The 12,055-nt window shown below is 40.2% G+C and overlaps 1 protein-coding gene across 5 annotated transcripts in view; it reads left to right on the top strand.

Moving 5' to 3' along the window:
- Positions 1 to 12,055, top strand: part of LOC121529223 (septin-9-like) — a 136,000-nt gene that overhangs the window by 50,439 nt on the left and 73,506 nt on the right. Inside the window, exon 1 of one of the 5 annotated variants that reach the window (XM_041816985.1) lies at positions 11,618 to 11,836. The exons of the other annotated variants lie outside the window; for them this stretch is intronic. Coding sequence (XP_041672919.1) covers positions 11,716 to 11,836 — 121 coding nt within the window. The 5' untranslated portion in view covers positions 11,618 to 11,715. Of the gene's footprint in view, positions 1 to 11,617; positions 11,837 to 12,055 lie in introns of those variants that run through there. 5 annotated transcript variants of the gene reach the window in all.

Below are 12,055 nucleotides of genomic sequence, written 5' to 3' on the forward strand. Positions count from 1 at the left end.
TTTCAGCATTGATAGTGTCTTACCAGGTGTGTAAGCTGTCCATGCCATAGGCACTAATGCAACCCCATACCATCAGAGATGTAGGCTTTTGAAGTGATAACAGGCTGGATGGTCCCTCTCTAGTCCCCTGGACATGACATCTGGGGTTTCTAAAAGATTTTCAAATTTTGACTCTGACCACAGAACAGTTTTCAGTGTTGCCTCAGAAAACTGCAGCTTTTCTGGATCATGTTTACATATGGCTTCTTCTGTGAGCTGTGTTGACAGACAGTGATTCCTGAGTCCATGCAGTGATTTCCAGTACAGAATCATGCCTTTTTTAATGCAGTGGCCCCTGAGGGCCTGAAGATCGACTATCCAATATTGACCTTTGACCTTATCCCTTGCTCACAGAGATTTTTCCTGATTCTCTGAATGTTTTGATGATGTTATAGACTGTAGATGGTGAGACATTCAAACTCTTCGCATTTTTCTAAAACTGTTCAACAATATGGAGTTTTTTTAAATTGCTGAACCTCTGCTCATCTTTACTTCTGAGAGACCCAGTCTCTCTAAAATGTTCCTTTTAAACTCAGTCATGTGACTGGCCTGTTGCTAATTAACCTAATTAGTTGAAAAATGCTACTCTAGCTGCTCTTCATTAGGACCACTTTAACTTGTGAGAAAAAAAAGTCAGAATTGTGACTTTAAACTCAGAATTCTTTTTCTTACCAGTAAAAAAAAAAATTGCGTCTCAAAAATCTTCATTTTTAGTGGACCTACCCTCTTCCATAAGACATGGATGACATTTGTTTAGAATGGCCAAAAATTGGCAACATGGTTTGAAAATTAGTCTGAAGTGCCAAATTTTATGTTAAGTGGTGAAATGGGTTCAGGTGGATGGGTAAAAATGGTTTAAAGTTCCCTAAAGGTGCAAAAAGTGGCATAATTGGTTGAAAGTAAGTTAAAAAGTGGATTCAACAATTTCAACATCAGACAAAATAATAGTTTGACATGCTTCTCAGCTCCATAATGAGGAAACTGTTAGCCAGGTTGTTAGCACCAATGCTACTGATCCAGCACCCATGCATTGACATTGTATATAAATCACAGCTGGGGGGGGGGGGATTCTCTGGGTTTTTAGGGGCCCAGCCAACTCTGTGGACCCGCCTGAAAGTAGGAAGAGTCCATTTTTTCATTGTTGTACCTTGTAAAGATTTATTTTTAGGCTTTCTGCCTGACAGGACAGCGCTTAGAGCAGGAAATCAGGCAGAGAGAGTGGGAAATGACATGCAGGAAAGTGGCCACAGATAGGACTTGAACCTGGGCCACCCTCTCAGAGGACTCTACACACAGGTCGTGACTGAACCGCCAGGCCATCAGCGCCTTCTTTGTCATTACTGAGTGTGATTCAGTCTGCGGTGCTGTTAGCTGATGATGCCCGAGAGGTTGATGACCTCAGCTGTGACTTCACCCTCACAAACCGACACAGATCGTTGACCTGGGCTTTCCGGTCAGCGCAATGAAAACACACAGTCATACAGTGTCGCTTTTTACAGCTCATTGACTGCGGTCTCTTATGCTTTCTTCTCAAATGAAAGAATGTCTTCTGTAAAGGAACAATTGAGTCATTTTTTACTCTGTGACTGAGGATATTTCACCCAGAAGTAGAGTGTCTTTCCCTCTGGTCTCTGTGTCTGTTAGCTGCATGTTAAGGGCATTCACTGGCCGTCTGAGAGGAAATTCCACAGGAGTAGATTTCTGTGGTGGGTGAAAATGTCGGGGTAAGCTGTGGAGGAGTGGATCAGAGCACAGACGGCCCTCTCTTTACAGGACGGGGCCTGGCCTGCATGGCCCTCAGCGAACATCAATAACAAGTTTTTACAGCCAAGCTAAAGATTGAATCAATAAGGTTAAAGTTGTAGATATTAGGTTATGATGCTGCTTCTGGTTTCTTAATTGCCATGATAAACCTTTCCTTTATGTGTTGGTTATGAAATCTGAAGGTTAATGAAGCTTTTTAAGACTTGGGTTGGTTCCAGGTTTATCCTCTTTAATCAAACACAGAACAACTGTTTAACATCTCTCCTAAATTAGTGGATCCGTTTTGTTTTGTAGGGAAAAAAATCGCTTTATGTTGACGTGAGAAATTTGACGACAGATCTCAGAAGCCTGCGAAAGGAAAACTGTTATTATAAGAGAACTACCACTTAGCTGTGGCTTGGGACTTTTTCAGGAACGCTGTTTAGTTAGTGTGAGCTCTGTGACCCAGAATGCACTGAGACTTCGGTGATACAGACGCCTCTTTACACTAGAGAACACAGGGAGCTTTAGCCCTGATATTAACCTTAAAATTAATGTGAAATCTGGCATTTTCAAACATTTTCAACTGGATACAATATTTTTAAAACAATAATTTAACAGAAATTTTTTTTAAAAATGTATAACTTTTTTGCATTAGAGCTGAAATGAGGACAAAATTATGATGATAAGTGGATTCCCGCTGCATGGTGGTGCAGCGGTTAGCACTGCTGCCTCAGACAGGACCTTTCTGTGTGGAGTTTGCATGTTGTCCCCGTGCATGCATGGGTTTTCTCTGGGTACTTCCTCTCACAGTCCAAAAACACCCCTGTCGGGTTAATTGACGACTCTAAATTGCCCGTTCATGTGAATGTGAAGGCAACTGTATGACAAAATTAAAAGGGAAAATGTATTTAAATACATATCCAGGTGGTACAACCCCACCTATCCCCCTAAACAAGCCCCATACTCAGCTTCTGTCTGAGAATAAGATGAAACAATGTTTGGATGAGTCTCTGGGTTCTAATCACACCTGTAGTTTTAAGTTTCATTTCTCTCCTGCTGAGGTGGGCAAAGCTGATACTGACAACCAAGGCCCTCATAACAGGGGATAAAGGGGAGAGCTTTCTGGGGCCCAGCCAACCTGGGGGCCTGTGGAGGTCAGCAAATCGTGGTCCATTTTAAAATTAAGATGTCTTAACCATACTCTATTTTTAACCTGAATAATAACCACTTTTATCAAAGCAACAAAAATGGATTTTATTTATTATTGCTGTTGTACAGAGCAACGTAAACCCTTCAATGTGAATGGGCATATTAAACTAAGTAATGACAGACGTCAAAGCTAAGCCATGATGTGCAAATGTTGGGATGTCAGAAAACAAAGCAGAAATCTAAGACAACTTTGACAGAGGAGAGTTACGTAATTATGTAAAAGGAAGTAAAAGTTGAGGTAAAAGTGGCAAAAAGAAGTGGCAAACATTGGCAAAAATTGGCAAAATTTGGGGTGAAGTAGCAACAGTGGGTTTAAAGCACAAAAAATTTACAGAAAGCAGCAAAAATGGATTAAAAGTGACAAAATGAAGTGGCAAGAATGGGTGAAAATTGGCAAAATGGGGGGAGGGGAGTGGCAAAAGTGGATTAAACGTGTTAAAAATGGATAAAAGCAGAAAAAATTGATTGAAAGTGGCAACAAGAAGCGGCTAGCATGGGTGAAGGTTGGCAAAATTGGGGGAAAGTGACAACAATGGGTTAAACGTGTCAAAAATTGGACAATGAGTAGCTAAAGTGGATCAAAAGTGGCAACAAGAAGTGGAAAAAATGATCATAATGTGGCAAAACACTGGTAAAATGTGGCTTAAATGGGTGAACAGCAGCTAAAATTGATTTAAAGTGGCAAAAAGAAGTGGCTAGTATGGGTGAAAATTAGCAAAATTGGGGGAAAGCAGCAACAATGTGTTTAAAGTGGCAAAAATTGGACAATAAGTGGAAAAAGTGGTTAAAAGTGTCAGAAATTGACAAAATGGCAAAAATGAACAGTACTTGGCAAAACACTAGCAAAAATGTGGCATAAATGGGTGACGGAGGCTGTGTCCGAAATCACTCCCTATTCACTATAAAGTGCACTATATAGTGAACAAGCCATTTTGTAGTGGTGTCCGAATTCTGAGTGAGCATTGTTATTCACTATGTAGTGCACTCATTCTATCCCACAATGCCTTGTGAAAAGTAGTGAACGACTGATGGTCACTAGCCCAGCAATATTTACAAGACAAGTGACCATCATCTTTTTGCAAAAATAAGGGATAATACACACAAAACATATATATTATTTTGTCACAATAGAGACAACTTTTTTATCTATTAGAATATATATTTTTTTGAAAATACATTACATTTTGTAGCAGTTTTCATTTAAATTCTACTGTTAATTTCGATCCTCAGCCGTTGTCAAGGGAATTTACGAGCTGTTGCTGCTAAACGTTTTAATTGTGAGACGGCAATGACATCATCGCCCGCGGCCAGAGTAGTGTCCGAAATCATTTTAGTGTTTTGCAGTTGAGTCTACTATATAGTCCACTATATGCTGCTCACTATATAGTGGATAGGGAGTAGGGAATAAGTGTGTGGTTTCGGACACAGCCAGTGTCAGTAAAGGAGGAGATCCTGATTACCCAAACATCGGCTGCAGCTGTGATGCCTACCGAGCTGCAACCATGACTGCCAGTACTCCGGTGCAGTGAAGGGAAAAAAAACTCTCTCCAACACCAAAAACAAATCTATGAAAAAAAATATTTTAAAAAGCACAGGACATCGACCATGACAGATGAAACTCAAACTGTCTGTCAGATATCAACTGTTACATTACTAGTACTTTTATTTACCCATTCAACCGTCAGTGGTTTTGGTTATGCCTCATATGTGCACAACAACACCATGTGTAGCATGACAATAACTCAGCTAACTGCTAATGTTGCTGACGTTCATGGTGTTTTTCCAGCCGTATTTACCCATAATGCCAACTGTTTACTGCTGACAGATGGGAGAACATAAACCTTCTCTGGCTGAAGATCCTGAGGAACATTTCTCTTTTAAATAATTTCTCTATTGATGTAAATTACTCAGGTAGCATGTTGTATTCTTACTTTGGGTTTCAGTAACATTTTCCCATCTGCTTTTACAGACGTGGTCCCTGTCTCGTCTGATTCAGTGCATACTTGTGCATACAAAGCTACACTCATCTCCCTGCTATTGCCCGTCAAAGTCACTTTAGCATAGATGCATAAACACGATGCCCCAGCTGTCAGTTTCCTTTCTTTGCAGGCTGCACCAAAAACAAAGCTCCAGACAGCTTCTTCAGAGTAGCACACGTTGTAACAGAACCTTTGTGATTACTTAACCATGACTTTTTACTTTGCAATTAATAGAGACACCATGTAATCATCTCGTCACTACTTGTGACAATAGCAGATTTTCCTATTAAAGTTTGGTCTTTACATAAATGTCGAATCATTCTGCTGAGATAGTTGGTGAAAAGCATTCACTTTTGAACCAGTTTGGGCATGTTTTTCCACAGAAAAATGCTTTCTTTGAAGAATGGGCTAATGTTCTGTGAATTGAAACCATTTAAACTCATCTTGTGACAAAGCCCCAGGAGGGAGCTCTGATAGAGCCTGTGTGTCAGAGAGAGGATGCGCCCTCTGATTATCACTGTCCTCAGGAGTCTCCTTCCCTACCAGCATTATCAATGAGCTCTTTAGTCACCCGTTTTAAAAAAGTTTCCTGCTCAGGACGCCGACAGTATCGGAGCTGTGGGGAGGCACACAGGGTCAGTGGGAGGTGGGGTGAACACTGCAGGTCTTTGTTGAGCTCTAAAGTTTCTCGCTTGTGCTTTTCTCCCTGTTGGACACGTGGAGTGAAACCTGCACTAATCCAAACCCCAGAAAAGAGCCCAGAGTTATCAACAGGCAGCATGCTACAGCTAAAAACAACCAGCATGTGATGAAAGATTTTCTTTGTACATGGAGGAGAAGCGTTGTTTTTTACACTGCAGGGAAGGAAAGTGTTTCTGATGACTGTAATGGAGACCTTTAGCAGGGAGAGTTGGCCTTTAAGGTTATATTTAAGGACCAGAAGCTGCAACCAGAGCACAGCTTTACATTCAAAGCTTCTTAAGGACACTTTGATATACAGCAGCACCACAAGCTACTTCAGCTAAAGCCATGTAGCATGTTGGAAACATTTCCCTCAGTCCTGATTTGATTGATTGAACCATTGGTTATCATAGTTGCAGTAAAACTACAGCAGATGGAGAATGATGCTGCATCCCTGCAGGGTGGTGTGATAGTTTCAGAGTTGATTTCTTCTTTCTCTTAAGTGCAGAAGTGGGAAGCTTTGCAGAAATAGCAACAAAGCAAGCTGCTTTTCCCAAATGTTGCTAAACCTTGTGTGCCTATAAAGCTAGAACCTCTGGTGTTGATAAAGGGAGCCAAAGCACAATTGCATAAAAGAAATGCACCACAAATACTGAAAACTTAGCGAGTGTATTTGTCATTTTTCTTGGTAAAAAAGTGTCTGACTGCCCTTAAATGCCCTAAAAGACAAACAATTGTTAAAAGTCTTGAATATTTTGTAGTATATCTCATTTCAACACTGGTGGACTTAGAGGGGAGCAGGGGGGTGATTGCCCCTTTTATATATAAACATGATAAAGTGCCCTTTTTGCTGCCTTCTGAGTGGACTACATATGGCAGTTTACCTCTTAAGTGTCCTCTTAGTGGACAAGGCACAGTGGCTGTGTGCGAAATCACTCCCTATTCACAATATAGTGCACTATATAGTGAATATGCTGTTTTGCAGTGGTGTCCGAATTCTGAGTGAGCATTGTTATTCACTATATAGTGCACTCATTCTTTCCCACAATGCCTTGTGAAAAGTAGTGAACGACCGATGCTCACCAGCCCAGCAATTTTTACCATCAAGCATAGCGGTTGCTGCTCTCAAACATGACAGCCGAATGAAAGAAGTACAGGAACACATTTAAAAACTTTATTTAACTATTTTTTGTTGGTTTTAACCAAATCTGTTAGAAAATGTTAAGGATTTAAAATGGAGTAACTCTGGGGATTACAAGACATGAGACTATTATCTTTATGCAGAAATAGGTTACATTACACACAAAAATGTACACTATTTTGCCACTAAAGACACAAGCTTTTTTATCAATTGGTATTTTTATTTTCTGGGGGAAAATACATCACATTTAGTATCAGTTTTCAGTGAAATTCTACTGTTTATGTCGATCTTCAGCCGTTGTCCTCAAAATCTACAAGCCGTTGTTGCTAAATGTTTTAACTGTGAGACACTGATGACGTCATCGCCCACAGCCGAAGTAGAGGCCGAAATCATTTTTGTGGTTTGCAGTTGAGTCCACTATATAGTCCACTATATGCTGCTCACTAAACAGTGGATAGGGAGTAGGGAATGAGTGAGTAGATTCGGACACAGCCAGTGTCTCTAGATTGCCAACAATAGTTTCTTTGCAGATGATGTCACACAGCAGCGGATAATTCCTCTGCTTGGGCAAGTAGTGATTTCTACATAAAGAAATGCTACCAAAAGTCCATGTTTTGAGCCATTTATGACTTTGCAAGCATTAAAGTGTGAAAATAAAAACGTTCTTTGTTCTTAAGCTACTTTTGTGTCCTGAAAGTAGTGAAATATACTGGCAGAAATGATTTTAAAAACTTTGAAAAAAGTCCCAGAGACACAACAGCAGGCAGAAATGAAAAGCCCCAGTCTAAAGCCTACCACAAAGCAGTCTGGTTTGGTTTAGTCCAGTTGCGCCATTGTTTACCTCATTAAAATCTGATTTTACCCACGTTTCCTCAGCTGATGTCTGTTAAGCCTTGCTTGTTGCGAAAGAAATTTGTCTCTTCTTAGAGATCCGGATCATTTAGCCCATCTCAGTAGAGCTGGTTGTTTGGCTCCCTCTTCAATTGGTACCAGTCTGGCTTTTTAAATGTGGATTAAATAACGACAAAAGATGGAGGAAAGGAAACTGGCACTCAAACGTGAGCTAGCTGCCTCCGTTTCGTAGCACAGGCTCATTCAGAACAGCACATCATTAGTTGACCGCTCACCTTACAAGGTTAATTCAGCTGATAGTACATCACAGTTTCAATTCAAAGCCTGTGACAAAACGAAGAATTTTCTATATGTTAAAGGTTGTCAGCTAGCCTCTTAGCTCAGAACAAGACTCCTCAAGACTCCTCAAGACTTCCCTTCATCGACACTAGAAGCTAAAAGTTCTGCAGGACTGAGTAATTTGTGATACTGATCACCTCCATGCCAGGTAAACTGGTTAAAATCACATGACTGCAAAGAACCAATATATTATAAAGTTCCCTTAATGCTATTTTTAAACCAATTCTTAGTTTTAGGATTAAAATATTCTTTAGTTTTAGTCATATTGTTGTCATTTTTGCCCTTTATAGTTTAGTCTAGTTTTAGTTGATGAAAACTCAATAAAATTTTAGTCCAGTTTAAGACCATAAAAAGATAGTCTTTACTTTAGGCCCTGTCCACATGGAGACGAATTCAGGTGTATACGTAAAAGTTTTTGTCGTATCGGCGTTTCATCCACACGGAAACGGCGTTTTGGGTGACTGTAAAAGGATACTTCTTGAAAACGGGTCCCAGAGTGGGACAAGTCCCGTAGCTCTCTTAAGACGCCTGCGCAGGCCTGGCCAAAACAACAACGGCGGATTACAGGGTTGTGTTCATGCTGCAGAAGCTACTGAGCTTGTTATGGCTTTTACAGCAAAATCTGATGCTCCTTTACCACCACAGTGAAACGCACACACCAGATGTTCTTAAATCCCCTGCAGAGAACAACCAGAACAACAACTAGAAGAAAGTTTGTGTCAGTTTTCTGTGATCTTCTTCTCTCTTTTGGTGCATTTCCGTGGCAGCAATAAAGCGCCACGTGCGGGCGTGGCATATGCACTACAGTGTTTTCAGTGGTTCTGTGCTTACGCTGTTATTTCCTGAAACGATCCCGTCTTTACAGAAAAACGTTTTCAAAACAAAACAGCAATATATCGTTTTCATCTTCTTGTGGATGGGGCCTTAATCCAAACATTTACTGGCTTTGCCTGGATCTGTTGCCAAATCATACTTCTGTGTTCTATGCGTTCTGCAAACCTGTAACCCCTGTTTTCCACAGCTAAGAGGCAGAACAGCTAAAGATGCACTGTGTTTTGATGGATCTACCCACTGCTCAGAAATATCATAGATTCTGAATGTCCAACCAAAACCAAACGACATTTCAGTCTGGTTTTAGTCTCCTTGATGATCTATAGAGTGGCTAGATCTATATTTAACTATTTTGTTAGAAATGTTTCACAACTTTTTGAAGGATGTTGCCCCACCTTGTAGCAGGTGCCCTGATTGCCATTTTTACCCCTGCTCTTCAAACATGCTGAGTCCGCCATTGCATTTTCAAGACACTTGAGTAAAATTATTCTGGTTTCATTTGCTGATGTTTTTAACTCATTAGAAGCACAAAGTGCCTTATTTTTTAATTTTCATATCTTGAAATAAGATGACATCTGGACTTGTCTATACTATAACAAGTGTAATGAGATACTCTGACTAGATATGAGATAGAAACACTTGCTCAGATTTGAGTTTTTGAAGTGTAAAGCCCCCTGTTTCAGTTAAAAATCCATTAATTTAGTTTGAAGCATGACAGATTTCTCAATATAAAGACAAAAGGCCAAATTTCCTCTTGTTGTTGATCCGGCTCCTCTGCTGTCACGCTCAGAGAGGCGTGGAGAATGTCCATGTGCTGCTCATCCACTACATGCTACACTGGACAACACAGCATCATGTGATTTTTTTTCTGCAACTTTCATATCTTCTAATGTGAGGTGAAAAACATCGTGCTCTGCTGAGACGTCGGCCTTATTTGGCAGTTTGGGCTGCTGGCATGTTTACATCACTAAGAGCACATTAATGAGGCACAAAAATCTTCAGCACATGTTTTTAGTTTAATCTCAGGTTAAATAAAAAGTGAAGGGGGAGAGAGCGGCAATTAGAGAGAGGAGTAAGGTTGATGATAGGGGTTTAATGGTTTTATCCTGACTTTAGCTTGGACATATCAGTCAGTTTTGTTGATTTCAGGTACTCCTGCTCTATAAACAATAAGAAATAAAATCAAAAAGTGCAATGATAACTTAATGCCGTGAAAGTCTTGGGTAATTTTGGTGGAGGCACAGCTGTAGCAGCTCCCAAAATGTAAACAGATTAAGTTCTGTTCTTCGCTACCCTTAGGTACGCACAGACATGTATGGATCCCATGATGCATTGTGCTGTGACGTCAACAGAGGCTGTGAGTTTGGCTGCCTACCAAGGTAGTCCAGGCTGTGTTTGCTTTACACTACAGCTGTGTTTAAACACACACAGCTGCAGAGAGAGAGGGAGAGCTCACTGACGGTCCCTCTGTCTCCACTGAGTCTGTAAGGACTTCAGTGTGTTGTGTTTTTCTGTCACCACAGCGCAGACATGCACACATAACTACAAACGCCACACAGTTACAACCCCAGGCTAACAGCTCATTATATCAAAATCACAGTCAGAGTGGTCTGTGGCCCTTTGAATATGCTTTTTACTGCTTATTGTTCTAGCTATTGCACTTTAGAGCCTCACACATTGATCTTAAACTAGGTGGTCTGTTTGGGGCCATGTGCTCCAAGGGGCGTCAAGATACAGTCATAGATGTGCATTAGATATCAAGTATACATCTAAAATAAGACTAGGGATGCATTATATTGGATTTTGCGCATTGCAAATTACTAAACAATTTTGGCCAATACTTATGGCCAAGGTTGACATTTACACCTGCCAACCAGCCAAATGCAGGTGGATTTAATCAGCAGTAGGTGGTGCAGTAACTCCAACTTTTGGGGTTGAATTTATCAGGGACTCATACTGTCTTCATTCTAAATGGGCTCAGCTGTTGACACCAGTGTTTGTGAACATTGTTGCAGTAAGAGATGCTTATTGCAGGGCGGCTTTTTCGAAAATTGTGGCAAGTAAAAATTCAGAGTGGCTAGTATCTTTGGAAAACTATTTGCCACAGTGGCTGGTGAGCAAAAAGTTATCATTAAGCCCTGCTGATACCAATATTTAAATGTAGTCCAGATGTAAAACTTCAGTCCTTAAAGCACACTTTGAAGTGTACACATTAATGTACCAGCCTGAAGCTCTACTAACTTTTGTTCAGATGACCAATATTTTCAGCTGTTAAGGCAGATTTTTTATGTTTTCATGGCAGATTTTGTTATGTTTCCTTCAAGTTTATAATTTATTGATATTTGAAACTGACTTTGAGGCTTCATTGAGTGAGGTGGAGGGTTGCCAGCTGCCCACCACTGGTCAAAGCCCCTCAAAAAGCCGTCATATCGTGATCAGATCCCTTTAGAAATGTTGAAAAAACAGAATAACTTGTCTCCCATTGGTTTTTGCCTGGAGTATCTTAATGCTAAAACCCGGTTTCGGTCAATTAAGTGATATAAAGGGAAAAACAAGCCATACTGTAAATAAAAATGGGAATTAACTGTTTGAAAGGCAAAAAAAGAACAGCTCTAAACCAAAATGAATAAATACCTGCAAAAACGCGATAGAAAACAGCGTACTGCTGTGAAATACAACATCCAAACGCTGTCTCATACTTCCAGCCAATCGTAGACGTTGTTTATTGATGACGTAGTCACTTCGAACGCTCGCAAGGCGTGGCCGGCTCGGTCAGCAATGATGGACAGGTGCGCGAGATATAATAGTTCAACTGTAGTTCCTCGTGCAAGGGAGAAATGGAAGAAATAAACGCAGTCTTTCCCCTGAAGATTTAGAATTCATTTGGCTCAGCGGTGGATGTATGATTTCAGGATTTTATTTAAATACACATATAAACCCATATATTTATCGAGTATATTTGAATTTGTAGAGCTTACAAACGACATGCTATCGACCTACGTGAAACGAGTCAAATCCGGTAAGATTAGCATGTTCATTAAGTATTTGTAGGACGATGTATTTAATGCAACCGCGTTTAGAATATATTCATAAAGTATTTTTCACCTTTTCCATACTTTAGTTGTCACTGTGAGAAGCTTGAAATGGTTTTAAATTGAGTATTTCATGGAATAATTCTAAGCACCTATCTTACTTTCTCATGATGGAGTTTAATTTCGTGTTTCCTAGCTTGTCGATG

Source organism: Cheilinus undulatus, linkage group 21, assembly GCF_018320785.1.
Source record: "Cheilinus undulatus linkage group 21, ASM1832078v1, whole genome shotgun sequence".
Taxonomy (NCBI): Eukaryota; Metazoa; Chordata; class Actinopteri; order Labriformes; family Labridae; genus Cheilinus; species Cheilinus undulatus.